Source organism: Dromiciops gliroides, chromosome 1 (assembly GCF_019393635.1).
Source record: "Dromiciops gliroides isolate mDroGli1 chromosome 1, mDroGli1.pri, whole genome shotgun sequence".
NCBI classification, from domain to species: Eukaryota; Metazoa; Chordata; class Mammalia; order Microbiotheria; family Microbiotheriidae; genus Dromiciops; species Dromiciops gliroides.
In genome coordinates, this window is record NC_057861.1 from 619,063,370 (window position 1) to 619,079,297 (window position 15,928).

The window sequence follows — 15,928 nt, forward strand, 5'->3', positions numbered from 1 at the left end:
AGGTCCTCTGATTCCACTGTACCAAGCTGCTTTGAGAATGACCCTGGTGATGAACTCTTTTGTCTGAGGACCAGTATAACTACTTGCAGAAAGCCTCATCAAGAAAGGTTGGCCACCAAGTGATTTAAAAAAAAAAATCTATAGCACCTCACATCATTGTTCCTCTTAAAATGTGGCATGCAGAATTAAACACAATATCCTTGATGTATTTTGACCAGCACAGTGTACAATGGAACTGTTTGACCTGTTTTTCTAAATACTGTATTTCTGTTTTAGCCCAACTATTTTAGTATGGTAAAACTGCTAAAAAGCTATTTCCTTTAATCCAGAGAAATGCAAAACTTTGTTACTAATATTTAATAGTGGGGCCTTCTTAAATGGGAAATAGCAGTTGCTTAAACAGCCAGATTATGCCTGCAATATGAGACATAAGTTAGATCATGACATGTGCATTCTGTAATTTTAACATTGCCCTTTTGTAATTACTTAAATTGGAATAGCCCTTGGTTTTTCTTTTGTTAACCAATATTGTGCGTGTTAAAAAGCACTTCAACATCTTTTAATGATTACAAATTATTTGATAATAGTTTTCAGCCATATGTCTTTTTCCCCTCTTCCATCCAAGCCAAACCAAATTCTTTTAGCACTATATTTTGACTGAAAATCAGTATTAAAAAAAAAACCAAAACATCCAGGATTTAGTAGTTTTCCATATCACCTCTAAATTAAGATAAGCTTGCTTATTCTTACATCTGCTGGTTAAGTGATAGCAATGTGGGAGTTTCATTTTTTAAGCTTAACATTGCCTTTGAGACTCTCTTAGTTTTAAACTGTAATGCTATCCTGCAGTTTTACTACTATATTACTTAAGCTGATCATTTTAATTTGGGGTGGGGGAAACAAAACCATTAATTGTGGTCTTTGTGCAAGATAATATTTACTGTACTAGGTTTTAGAGATAGAAAAATTAAATAAGACATGAGAGCTTACTAATTGGGAAGAAATAAGGCATGTAGAGGCATATATAGTCAAGTGTGAGGCAAAATTTGATATATGCAAAGGAGTGTTCAAAACAAAGTTTTTTTGTTTTTTGTTTTGTTTTGGTTTTGGTGAGGCAATTGGGGTTAAGTGACTTGCCCAGGGTCACACAGCTAGTAACTGTTAAATGTCTGATCCAGATTTGAACTCAGGTCCTCCAGAATCTAGGGCCGGTGCTCTGTTCACCGAGCCACCTAGCTACCCCCAAAACAAAGTATTTTGAACCTTTCTTCTTAACAGAAGTAGAGGATATGGAATAGGTATGGAATATTTCATATACTTTCAAACATAATATGTTGTTGGCTTTCTTTTTTTTCTCTCTTGTTTAAATCTTCATTGAGTCAGGGTGTGGGAGTACATATTCAGAAATGCAGGTGATATATAAACAAAAGATGTCAAAAATAAGATTAAAAAATCAAGTATTAAGTGAAATTTGTGAAAGAAATCATTTGAATTCGGAGAAATTAGTCAGAACTTTTTGGAGGTGGCATGAGTTGGGTCTTGAAGGATGGTCTTGTAATTTTAACAGGCAGAGATGAGAAAAGTTCATTTTAAGCATTGGAGCATTAGGAGTGGGGAGCACAAGCAAAGGCAAGAAGGCTGGAGAGGGCAAGAGTAGAATGGAGGACAGTGAATAATAGAGTTTGACTGGAATGCAGACTGTGTGAAAGGGGTTAGTGTGATATGTAAGATTGGTTGGAGGCAGATTGTAGAGAGCCTGAAATGCCATGTTACGGAGCCAGTGAGGAACCGAGGATCCTACAGTATAAGGTTTTTAAGGAGAGTGATATGGCCATTGTGCTGCTGCAGAAAGACAGCCTGGGCAACAAGAGGTAGGGAGAGAACAAGAGCAGGAGGACTGGTTGGGAGGCAATTAGAGCAGTCTAGGATGATGAGAGTCTGAATGAAGATAGCTACAGTATGAATGAGAGCAGGGCAATGGATGCCAGGCCAAGTACAGAGATAGTCTTTATAGCACCTGGCAGCTGTATTTAGGACCTCAATGCTTATCAGACATTTTATATTTATTATCTCATTTGATCCTTACAGCAGTCCTATGAGGGAAGTCCAATAGATATTGTTATCTGCATTTTACAAATGAGGTGATTAAAGCCCAGACAGGTTAAGTAACTTCCCTATATTTATGTCACTTCTACTACATGTGGTAGAGACCCAAAGCCAGTTTTTTCTTGATTCCAAGTCCAGCACTGTTTCCACTATGCTATGATGTAGTGTGTGGTATTTAAGCTGCCTTGAATTGTAGAATTTATGAAAGCTAAGAGTCACAGATGATTCTAGCTTTTCAAGCCTGGCCTACTGGCGGGATCTGGTGATGCCTTCCATGAGGGACCATAGAAGTTAAAAAAAAAGAACTTAGGGTAAATGTAAAAGGAACGTGAGTAGAATTTTTAATTACCTAGTTTAATAGGGTCCAGTGAGAGACATCAAAGTGGAGATATTTAGCAGGCAGTTGAAAATTCAGGAAAGGTTAGAGCTGGCGATAAGAACTATCACTTACATTGAAGCCATGTGAGAGACGGAGATCACCAAGGAAAAGGTTATCAGGAACATTTGCTTTGGAGGGGGAGATACTGATATTTACAGGGCGTGAAGATCATTAGGCCCAGCAAAAAAGGCAGAAAAGAATAGGAAAACCACAAGAGTGTTACATGTTTAGAAGGAAGGGGCTGGTCAACAGAGGCAAAGAAAGGCTGCAGGGAGCTCAAGAAGGATGAAGGTTTTTTTTTTTTTTAAGGCCATTGAGTTTGGTGACTCCTGAGAATCGCTGATCTTGTGGAGACCAGTTTCACTACCATGGTGGCTGAGTCTACATTATAAAAACAGTTGAAGACTGAGTGGGTGGCAGGACTTTCCACAATCTGACACTGCCTTCCTGTCTTATTATATGTTAAGTTCTTCAGTACACTCAGAGGCTCTAGCCTAATTGTCCCTACATAAGCCCTTTACTCTCTTCCATCATGTTTCTCCTTTGCTGATGATGCTGTTTCTTATACCCAAAAGGTTGTTCATTTCCCTCTTCTCAGAATTCCTACTCATCCTCTAAAGGCCACTTCCAGTCCTTGATCTCTTTTCCCAGCTTTCCTTTATAACGAACTTCTTTTTTATAATCTCCTATGGCACTTAGTTTTGTAGCTTTCTAACATCCTTGTCTAATTTGTTGTATCATAGTTGAATGTATGTGTGTCCTATATTGTTGAGAATAGTTAAGCCTTTCACAGTTCTTCATCAAACAATAATGCTGTGTCTGTGTACAACGGTCTCTTGGTTCTCCACACTTCACTATACATCAGTTCATACAAGTCTTTCCAGGCCTTTCTGAAATTATCCTGCTTGTCATTTCTTATAGCACAGTAATATTCCATCACCATCATATACCTTAGCTTGTTTAGGCATTCCTTTGATTTCCAATTCTTAGCCACCACAAAAAGAACTGCTATAAATATTTTCGTACAAATAGGTCAAGAATTGTATTTTAATAGTGAGTGCTTGGTGAAGTTTGGCTAGCATGAATTTGTAGTAGAGCCAGTGTGTGTGGTTTTGTGATAGCTTCAGCAGATGTTGAGAGTTATCCAGGATGAGAAATGATCGGGAGGGTCCATTTAACTCAATTGTTCATGTTTCCACCAGTGTCCTTATATTGCTAATATATCACAATCCACAATCTGACACTGCCTTCCTGTCTTATTATATGTTAAGTTCTTCAGTACACTCAGAGGCTCTAGCCTAATTGTCCCTACATAAGCCCTTTACTCTCTTCCATCATGTTTCTCCTTTGCTGATGATGCTGTTTCTTATACCCAAAAGGTTGTTCATTTCCCTCTTCTCAGAATTCCTACTCATCCTAGTCTTTTTCTCATTAGTTACCCTTTTATGTATATATGCCTAGTTTTGTTAATAAGACTTTTGAGGGTAAGGATCATATATAATCTATTTCTGAAATATCCCCCATAGCCCAAGCATATTACCTTGAATAAAAATAATAGTAATAGCTAACATTCATTTACTGCTTACTATGTGCAAGGCACTGTGCTGAGCACTTTATAGGTGAGGAAACTGAGGCAAACAGAGCTTAAGTGACTTGCCCAGGGTCATACAACTATTAAATGTCTGAGGCTAGATTTGAACTCAAGTCTTCCTCATTCCAGGCCTGTTCTCTATTCACTGTACCACCTACCTGTCCCTTATATGTGAAACTCAAATACTTACTGGTCTTGATTACTAATCGAATGTCTGATCCTAAAGGAAGTATTTTGAGAGCCCTAAGGAAATACTTAGCAAAAAATATTTCATTGACTTTTACAGTAAGAGCTATAAATTTGTTTCGAGCTATTTTGGTTTGGTCCTTTGTATGTTTGATCTGTGAAGAATTGAAAACATACTTCTCATTCCAATAATATGAAAAAATCAGCTGATTCTAATGCACAACTTGGTATTTTTGCCATGAACTGTGAACTGAAAGTTAAGAGTAGATTTTGTTATGGATACATTTCTAGGGAGACTCAAGCTAGTATATGGATTTAGGATTAGTAGTTAGAGAGATAGTTGTCATAGTTTTATTTATATGTTAGAGTATTTTTTTCATCTTTTTATTTGTTTCTTTGTGCTTATGAGTGGCCAATTTTAAACAACTATTAAGAACAAATCAATGAAATGTATTTTCATAGTTTTAAGAGTTTATGTTCCTTTAGATTATTTATTTGTTTATTTATCAAACATTTAGTTACTTTCTGCAGGGTGAGACACAAAGGTAAGATACTAGTTTGTGGGTAAAATACAAATGATAAATAAGACTAGGTTCCTTTCTATAAGCAGCTTACTAGAATTTTGTATACACATGTCACAATTGAAATGTATATTTTGAAACTGTATTTTGTCATAATTAAAATGCATATTTTAAAATTTTTGTAAGGAACAGATAAATCTATTTCTAAATTCTCAAAGGACATTTATAATTAAAATGTATTTCTTTTAGTACAAAAAGTTTGGAATATGTTTAGCGTTGTATAGGCCAGGTAGACTGCAAATTCTATCTTGTTTTTCAGAGTAGATTCCTAACCATTATATTTTGACACCAGTCTCCTCTTCCCTATCGTGTATTCCTACCATAAGACTAGTTTCTTTCTTTTTTTGCCTTTAAATAGATGCTTTATTGATGAATTTTTTACATTGCTGTCACTTCTCCATAATCCCTTCCCCCACCCCAATTTACCCCTCCATTGTAACAAATAAGCACTTTAGTGAAATAAAATGACACATCAGCCATATATAACAATATAGGTCTCATTTCATACATAGTGTCTATATAACATCCCTGGAGGAAGGTGTGTTTCACAGACAGTATTCTGCATTGCACTGATCAGACTTCCAGTGTCTGCTGGAGTTGTTTTCCTTTACGTACAGACAAGACTGGTTTTTTTTGGGGGGGGGGCAGTGAGGATTAAGTGACTTGTTCAAGGTTACATAGCTAGTAAGTATCAAGTGTCTGAGATTGGATTTGAACTCAGGTCCTAACTCCAGGGCCAGTCCTTTATCCACTGTGCCACCTAGCTGCCCCCACAAGACTAGTTTCTAATGGATTTTTTGCTTCACTCTTGATCCACCTTGAAATCCCTTTGGAAGGATGCAAATAGTAATCTAGATAGGGAGACTTCTGGAATAAACAAAACTGTTTCATACATCAGGTTCCTTGAATCCAGATAATGTCATTCCCACAGTTGTTAATGTTGTAAGTTGGTGCTCTCTCTGGTTTGTCTTGATTTCTGGTGGTTGAAATATGTGGAAGGAATCCCTAAATGCAGCTCTGGGGTAGTAACGTGATGAATAACCATAAGATAAAAGAGGGTAGAAAATTTTGAAGAAAATAGAGTAAATGTGTCTATTTTTGTTTAAAAAATTGGGGCAAATAACACATTATTTTTAAGCATATATAATTTCATAATTTTTATAAAGAGAAGAATCCTAACATAAATAATTTCTTATAGAACCAGGGTTCACTTTGAAGGGAGTACCTGTCTACCATAGAAGACTCTTGGAAAAGATGTATATCGAGGATATTGAAGGGCTTTAAAAATTAAATATTTGTGTGTGTATATATCTATATATCTTTTAAAAATATCTTACTATTTTAGAGAAAGAGTTGCATTTTATACTTTTTTCTATTTGCAGATGGACATATCTTGGATTCAAATAGATTTGCCATTGTGGGAGCAGATCTCAGAGACTTAAACAGCATGGAAGAGAAACTAAAGAAATGTAACATGAATACACAGTGAGACTTTTTCTTTAACCTCATATGTATTTTGTGGAGTTATACTAAGAGAAGTTGGGAGTAGAAGTATGATTATTATGTTATGTTTGTATTTCAGTCATCACTATCACTGTTTTTAAGTAGAAGATTTAGAAACTTTGAGAATTAAAGAAATTGCTTGAATTCAGAATATAACACCTTATTCAATATAGCCAATACTTTATCCTTACAGTTAGTAATAATTGTTGATTATTTTTTTCTGTTTAGCCTGCCTTTTTCACTTTGATCAGATTATATCCACCTGAAACATTCTTAAATTGCTTTTAGTGATGTTACAGTTTATAAGCTGTGTTTTTAATCCTTTATCTTGGTCATACAATTTTAGAGCTCAAAGAGAAAATGGACAATACATAGAATTGTAGAGTCTTAGAGTTGGAAGAGACTTCAGAGTTTGTCTAGCCCAGTCCTGCCTAGGATCATAAACCTGGCTCTGCCACTTACTACTTTTAACCAATTCAGTACATCAAAAATTTATTTAAACACCTGTTGTATGCTAAGAGAGAGGCAGTGTGGTGTAACTGGTTACAAAGCCAGCCCAACAGTCAGGAAAATCTCGATCATACCTCTGATTTATACTGTTCTTGTGGCCCTGGGCACAACTCTCTAAGATTCTATAAATCACACAACAGTTGTCCATCCACACTGGTAGAGAGAGTTTCCTCCCTGGGAGTACCTTAAACCAGTAAAAGCATCAATCCAGACCAAAAAAAAAAAAAATGCAAAGCGCAGTGCTAGGCACTAGGGATTCAAAGACAGAAATGGAACACTGCTTTTTCCTAATATCTGGGATGTTTTCTGTTTCCCTTTTCTGAGGATTCTCACTGACACTTTTAAAGCCCATGTGAAATGCATACTTCTCTGTGAAACTTTGTTTGATCCAGGACAGAAATTAAACAGTTGCTTCCCTCAGAGTATCCCTGTTTCTGAAGGATATATCATATGCATAGATAAATTTAGGAAGGGAGAGAGAACACCTGTTGGGGGAGCATTAGGAAAGGCTTCCAAGTGGAGATGGCGCCTGAACTGAACTGTGAAGGCAAATAAGACAGACTGCGTGAAGGTGTGGATGTGGGAGGTAGAATGCTAAATTCCAGCAATAGGTAGTAAGCATGCTTGGCTGAAATGTGTGCTCTCAAGTCAGTCCGCCAATCAGCAAGTATTTATTAAGTGCTCACTATGTATAAGACACAGTGCCAGGTGCTGTGAATATAAAGACAAAAACAGTCCCTGCCCCCCAAGGAGGGTTACATTACATATGTTGGGGGGCATCGTGTGTGTGTGTGTGTGTGTGTGTGTGTGTGTGTGTATATACACACACAGAGACACGCATACATGAGCGTATACATTCACACACATATGTACATAAAATCAATAGTGAGTAATATAAAGGGGAAGACACTACAAACTGAGGGGATCAGGCAGAGGCTTTATGTAGAGGAACTAAGTGCTTGAACTAAGCCTTTAAGGAGTCTAGGAGCTCTAAGGGTTAGAGGTGAGGAAGGCGGTGCATTGCATGAATGGGGAGCAGCCAGGACAAAGGGAGTCAGGAGATGACATTTTATGTGTGAGGAATAAGAAGAGAGCCAGTTTGGCTGCATCGTAGAGTTGAATAAAGGGGAATAATGTGTAATAAACCTGAGTCAAAAGATGAGGACTGAGTTGGGAAAGGCATTAGATGCCAAGAGGAAATTGTCATGTAAATACCTCAGCTCTTCACTATCTTTATCTCCCCTATCCACTCTGTTGCAAAAGCTATTGATTTCATCTTTGGAACAGATCTTAAATATGTCCCCTTCTCTTCTGATATCACCACCACCTTTGTCCAAGCCCTCATCACTTCATGCTTAGAGAGGCTGTGGTCTACTAGTTAGTCTACCTGTCACAAGTCTCTACTCACTTCAGTCTGTCTATTCATCCACTAAAGTTCAGGTCTGATCATGTCACTACCACCCCTCTCCTCATGCAGTAAATTCCAGTGGCTTCCTATCATTTCCAAAATGAAATTCGGAATCTTCTGTATGGCATTCATATCCTTTTATAACCATCCTTTCTTCCCACCCCCACATAGCTTCCAGTCTTCTTATACCTCCCCCCCTCCCCACCCCCAATACTCCTCATTCCAATGATTCTGGCTTTCTTGCTTTTCCATAAACAAGACACTCCATCTTTGGGCTCCAGTCATTTTCTCTGGCTGTCCTCCATACCTGAAGGTTCTCTCTCTCCTTATCTATACCTCATGGCTATCTTGGCTTCCTTTAAGTCCCCACTAAAATCTCTTCTTCTATGGGAAGGATTTTCCAATTCCTCTTAATTCTATTGCATTTCCTTTATTAATCATTTTCTACTTATCTTCTTTATAACTTGTTTATGCATCGTTGTTTGCATATTGTTTCTTCCCTTAGATTGTGAACTTCTTGAGGGTAGGGACTGTATTGCCTTTCTTCGTACCCTTAATACTTATTGACTGACTGAATATTTTATTCTGAGAGATTGCTTAGAATAATGGATAGAATATTGGACTTGGAGTCAGGAAAACCTTAGTTTGAATTCTGCCTTAGAAATGAGCTGTGTGACCTTGGGCTGGTTACTTAACCTCTCTATTTTTAATTTTCTTCATCTTTAAATGTCTTGATGACATATATGGTCCCTTCTAGCTCTAAGTCTATGATCCAATGATCCTATAATAGGTAGTCACTAGAGTGTATGTAGTAGAGGTTTGGTCCCATCAGATCTGTGCAATTGGCTGGAGATTGAATTGGAGAAGGGAGAGACTGGAGGCAGGGAGAATGATTAGAATGGTTTTATAATGGAGAATAGAGATAGGTTAGAGAGTGACTACGGAGTGCTTTAAAAACCAGGCAAAGGAGTTTATATTTTATTCTAGAGGCATTAGAGAACCACTGAAGGATTTGGGGCAAGGAAATGAAATATTTATGACCATGTGGTGATTATTTTGGAAACCATATGGAGTATGGATCGGGTTGGAACAAGACTAGAAGCAGAGCAGTCATGTAGAGGGCTGCAGAAATCTAGGAAGATGACAACCTGTGTCGGGGTGGTGGCCATGTGAATAGAGAAGAGGCCAGTGCAGGAGTTATGAAAGTAGAAGTAGCAAGGCTAGAGAACTGATGGAGGATTATAGAAGAATGAAGAATGACCTGGAAGTTGCAAACCTGGGAAACCAGAGGGTTGGTGGTGCCCTTCAACAAGAATTGTGAAATGTAGAGGATAGGTAGATTTGGTGGGGGAAGGGAGGAAGAGTTCTTGAGTTCTTTTTGGGAACTATCCTGGAGTTATGGAAAGAGATTAGTGCTAGATGGATAGATATGGGATTTATGTATAGTCAACCAGACTTGCAATAAGCATTTATGAAATACTTATTTTGTGCCAGGCATTCTGGATATAAAGACAACATTGAGATCCTCATTTGTTGCATAGTGTTAAGGGCTAAAATTCTAGCTAAACTGTCTAAAATATCTAATGAGTGGTCGCCAATGAATTATAAGCTTTAGCAAGAGTTAGACTTTTAGGCATTTATTAAGGAGAATAAGAATTTGGTAAAGAGAGAAGGAAAGGCCTAGATTCCTGTCTATTAAAGGGAGAGCACATTTCTAGCTCCGCTCTCCACCAGAGTCCAAAGGAAAGAGAGCGAGACCGAGCACCAGTCTCTTCCTTCTTCCTCCCACTAGCCAACGTTACTTCCTGACACCAAAGAAAAGACTCCTGGTCTTGCCCTCAAAGACCTTCGCTTCATGGGTGGAACTCTTCTACAGTAAGTCTCCAGCAGATGGCGTCATTCCAATCATTACAATAGTAATGGCTATTAAAACTGTTGGTTGTGGCAGCTAGGTGGTGCAGTGGATAAAGCACCGGTCCTGGATTCAGGAGAACCTGATTTCAAATCTTACTTCAGACACTTGACACTTACTAGCTGTGTGACCCTGGGAAAGTCACTTAATCCTCATTGCCCTGCAAAAAAACAAAAACAAAAACTGTCAGTTTCCCGGAGGAGAAGAGAATAAAATAGGGGAGATGAGGGAATGCGTGGTTGGCCTTTTCTCAGGAAGGTTGGAAGCTAGACTTATTTGAGGGTGTGAGCGACTGACTAAAATTAGCTTCGGATGCCCTGAATGGGCCGCCCCTCCCCCAGCGCATTGACTCTCCTGAGACCACCCTGCACAGAGGCCTTGGGAGCCCAGGCCCCACACAGTGTGGAGGTGCACAGGAGGCCTGAGGGATGCCGGAGTTTGCTTCGCTCAGCCTCCAGCTGCTGGCATGGGCAGCACAGGGCTCTGCCATGGCCCTGGGGTTGCCATCCTGAGTTTCACCTGAGAGAGGAGGTTAATAAAAAGAGACGCAGGGAGACGTGAAAGAGGGGTTTTCAGTGAGAGGAAGTACAGAAGACGCTATAGAGACGCTAGAAGGAGTAAAGGGAGGACGCTAGAAGAAGGGGGGCTTTTGAGTTAGAAGGAAGGGTTGCTACAGTGAAGCACAGGGTCTTACAGTTAGAAGGACGACTAAAAGAGATGATATGGAGAAAGGAGAACAGTGAAAGGAGAGCAAGTAGAGAAGATGTAGTGAGAGAAGAGACGTTGAGAAAGGAAATGATGCTACAGAGACGCTAGGAGGAGTAAAGAAAGGGAGGATGCTTGAAGAAGGGAGTGGAGCAGTGAAAGTGAGAGGGGGGCTTGGAGTTAGAAGGAAGGGTTGCGACAGTGAGAGTGAGGGAAGGTAATGAAAGATGCAATGGGAGGAGAAAGTGCAAGCATTGAGAAAGTTGAGAGGACTGAAGGCAAACCAGTCCAAGCAAGGTGTGGCTGCAGGCCAGAGATGGCCAGCATACCTTCAGGCGAGAGACAGCAAATGGCAGGAGAGAAAGTTTAAAACACAGTCAGGTCTATTTTACTTTTGTTACCTTTATCCCTAAATTTATTCACCTAAATAAATCCTTTGCTGTTAAATGGAAAGAGGCTTGTTTGCTTATCAATTTGGGAGAAGTAGTGTGGGAATTTTGTGTGTGTGTGTGGGGACAATTGGGGTTAAGTGACTTGCCTAAGGTCACACAGCTAGTAATTGTTAAGTGTCTGATGCCGGATTTGAACTCAGGTCCTCCTGAATCCAGGGCTGGTGCTCTATCCACGGCGCCATATAACTGCCCAATGTGGGCAGCTAGTGTGGGAATTTTTAAACAGCCCATACTAAATTAAAAGCAGTCAGATAGCCAGCCAGGAGTTCACAGATTAGGCCCACCAGCAGTTAATATAATTTTTACATTTGAATGGCACCCATGGCAGGACTTATGGGCCAGTTATAAGTTTTCAGATACTAGTTATAATTTTTCTTATAGATATAATTTTTCATATAGCCCACAGTTATAAATTTACAGATTAGATAGAAGTTAATTTTTTTTTTACAAGGGATTTGAGGATGGAATAACACAGGGGAATTGAGGAATGGGAAAGTGCAAGCATTGTGATGGTTGTTCATGGAAGAATAAAAGGTTTTCCTTGTAGCAAGAAGGATCCATCTGAGGTTATTTTAAAATAACTCTGTAATCTCATTAATGGAGGTTAACCCATGCATCCCTTTTCAATTCCTGTGATTCTTTGCTGTGTTTTTTCCATAACTTCTCAAAGGATATACTAGTGGCAGTTGGTGTTACAGTGGATTCTGGACCTGGGGGTCTGAAAACCTGCATTCAAATATGGCCTCAGATACTTGCTATGTAACTCTGGCCAAGTCAGCTAACCTCTGTTGGTCTCAGTTTTCTTAACCGTAAAATGGGAATATTAATAGCACCTGCCTTGCAATGTTGTTGTCAGGCTCAAATATTTGTAAAGCACTTAGCACAGTGCCTGACACATAGATGATGTATAAATGCTGTCACCACCACCACCACCAATCATCATCATCATCTTGATGTTCTGGAGGCCTACCTCTAGGGATTTTTACATTTTATGGGTACAAATTCTAGAATAGTTTGCCCTGTTGGCTCTTATTCTTAACACATGGCTTGATTTGCCTCTTTTGGGCCATATATTTCTTTTATGATAATCCTTTTTATGCATTCTTGTGTATAGGTTATCAGTGGAAATACAGTGTCATCTATCTGTGACCACCTTGTATCTCTTTTGCCAATTGAGTCACCTGGTACTTAAAAGGAAAAAAAAATTGCGGGCAGCTAGGTGGTACAGTGGATAAAGCACTGACCCTGTAGTCAGGAGGACCTGAGTTCAAATCCGACCTCAGACATTTGACACTTACTAGCTCTGTGACTCTGGGTAAGTCACTTAACCCTCATTCCCCCACCAAAAACAAAAATACTTAGATATGCTATTCCTGGTTTCAGTCAACCAAAAGTAAAAAAAAAAATTAGAATTCTCCATTGCAACAAAGAAACTTTCTTAAACCAAAACAGTGTCATAACAATGTTCATTCAGTTATAGGCCATCTCTTTGCCAAGAAGAGGGACATTGTTTTACTTTCAGTCCTCTGAATTCAAGATTGGTCACTTCATTGATCAGAGTTGTGATGTCTTTCAGGGTTGTTTCCCCTTAAGTCACTGTGTCATGACCATTCTGTAAGTTGTTCGCCTAACCAGGGATGCTGAATTCATTTGGTGCCTGTTTATGCCTGTCTCCCCAGTTTCTTTAAATTATTAATATTGGTTTCTTTTAGTTCATAAATATGCCATTGCATTTAATCAACAACTACTTAGCACTACTATGTGTCAGGCACTTATACTAGCTTTTATCAATTCAATGACTTAAAACAGTTTTTACTTTTGAAAAGATTGTGTAAGAGGGAAGGCAACAAGTATATATTTAAGTATATACAGAATAAGTATAAAGAGACTACAGAATAGTTAAGTACAAGATAGTTTGAGAAGGGGAGCAGCTAGGTGGCACAATGGATAGAATCCCAAGCTTGGATTCAGGAAGACCTGAGTTGAAACCTCATCTCAGATACTTGATAGCTATGTGACCCTGGGCAAGTCATTTAACCTTGTTTGTCCCGATTTCCTCATCTCTAAAATGAGCTGGGGAAGGAAATGGCAAACCACTTCAGTATCTTTGCCAAGAAAATCCCCAAAGAGTCAGATACCACTGAAAACAACTAAACAACAACAACAGAAACACAAGACTGTAAATCTAGAACTCAGAAAATTTTATTTTAGGCAGTTAGGTACCTCAGGTCCTAGCTAGGGCCTGGAATCAGAAGACCTGAGGTAGAATCCGTTCTCAATTACTAGCTATGTGACCCCCGAGCATTTCATTTAATCTCTGTTTTGCCTTAATTTACTAGAGAACGAAATGGCAAACCACTCCAGTATCTCTGCTAAGAAAACCCTATGGACAGTATGGTCCCATGCAGTTGGGACTGTATTGTGAAGGACTTGAAAAAGTAAACAGAGGAATTGATATTTGATCCTAGAGGCTATCCAGAGTTACTGGAGTCAAGTAAGAAAGTGACATGGTCAGGCCTGCCAATTAACAGGCTACTGCAATATTTTAAGCAAGAGGTAATGAGGGTTTGAACCAAGAGTGTAACTGTAAGTAAAAATACAGGATTGTGTGCAAGATATATTGTGGAAGAAGAAACAGCAAGATTTGGCAGCTGATTGGATATATAATGATGAGGGAAGATGAGTTGAAAATAATGTGATGGTGTGTGGTGAAAACCATATAGCATTGATGGGTTTATAAGATGAGTTGTTGAGCTTAGAGCCATCTTGGAAGTGTTAGAAGCACTCTTCTTCCTATTAACTTTTGGGCCTTACTCATTGCCCATCTATAGTACCTGTCACAGATACATAGGGCTGGCTATTCAAATGCCAGTCATAGATTGTTTAATTGATCATTAAGAATGTCATTTTTCAGAGTACCTAAAAATTATTTTATAGAGCTAGAAAAAATAATAACAAAATTCATCTGGAAAAACAAAAAATCAAGAATATCAAGGGAGATAATGAAAAAAAAAATGCACAGGAAGGTGGGTTAGCGGTACCAAACCTGGAGCTTTACTATAAAGCAGCAATCATCAAAACTATCTGGTACTGGCTAAGAAATAGAGTGGAGGATCAATGGAATAGGCTAGGCACAGGAAACACAGTAGTAAATTACACTAGTAATGTAGTGTTTGATAAACCCAAAGACTTCAGCTACTGGGATAGGAACTCAGTATTTGACAAAAACTGCTGGGAAAACTGGAAGATAGTATGGCAGAAATTAGGCATAAACCAGCATCTTACACTTTATACTAAAATAAGGTCAAAATGGATACACGATTTAGACATAAGAGGTGATACCATAGGAAAATTAGGAGAGAAAGGAATAGTCTACCTTTCAGATCTTTGGAAAGGAAAACAGTTTATGACCAAACAAGAGATAGAGAATATTATAAAATGCAAAATGGATGATTTTGATTACATTAAATTAACAAGTTTTTGTACAAACAGAAGCAATGCATCCAAAATCAGAAGGGAGGCAGAAAGCTGGGAAACAATTTTTCTGGCCAGTACTTCTGATAAAGGCCTCATTTCTAAAATATATAGGGAACTAAATCAAATTTGTAAGAATCCAAGTCATTCCCCAATTGGAGAAAAGGTCAAAGGATATGAACAGGCAGTTTTCTGATGTAAGGGGGAAATCAAAGCTATATCACCATATGAAAAAATGCTCTAAATCACTAATGATTAGAGAGATGCAAATTAAAACAACTCTGAGGTACCACCTGACACCTATCAGTTGGCTAAAATGACAAAAAAGGAAAATAACAAATGTTGGAGAAGCCGTGGAAAAATTGGAACACTAATGCATTGTTGGTGGAGCTGTGATCTGATCCAACCATTCTGGAGAACAATTTGGAATTATGCCCAAAGGGCTGTGAAGCGGTGCATACGCTTTGACCCAACTCAATACCACTTTTAGGTCTTTTCCAAAGAGATCATGGAAAGGGGAGAAGGACCCACATGTACAAAGATATTTATTGCTGCTCTTTATGTTGTGGCAAGGAATTGGAAGTTGAGGGGATGCCCATCAATTGGGGAATGGCCTGGACCAAGTTGTGGTATATGAATGTAATGGAATACTATTGTGCTGTAAGAAACGATGAACAGGAGGAGTTCAGAGAAACCTGGAAGTCTTGCGTGACTGTTGATGAGTGAGATGAGCAGAACCAGAAGAACATTGTACACAGTTTCATCAACATTGTGTGTTGACATACTGTGATGGACTATATTCTTCTCACCAATGCAAGGTACAGAAGAGTTCCAGGGAAATCATGATCGAAGAGGATCTCCAAATCCAGGGGGGAAAAAAAGAACTGTGGAGTATAGATGCTGAACGAACCATACTAATTCTTTTGTTTGGGTGCTATTATTTTCTACTTTGAGGTTTTTCATCATTGCTCTGATTTTTCTCTATAACATGACTAATGCTGAAATATGTTTAATATTATTTATATATATACATATATCTACATACATACACACACACACACACACATATATATATATATATATATATATATATATATAACCTATATCAGATTGCCTGCTGT

At 38.5% G+C, this 15,928-nt stretch overlaps 1 protein-coding gene across 1 annotated transcript in view; it reads left to right on the plus strand.

Annotated features, from left to right (window-relative positions):
• Positions 1 to 15,928, plus strand: part of LCMT1 (leucine carboxyl methyltransferase 1) — an 82,617-nt gene that overhangs the window by 33,760 nt on the left and 32,929 nt on the right. The window contains 1 exon segment of the mRNA XM_043979647.1: positions 6,226 to 6,328. Coding sequence (XP_043835582.1) covers positions 6,226 to 6,328 — 103 coding nt within the window.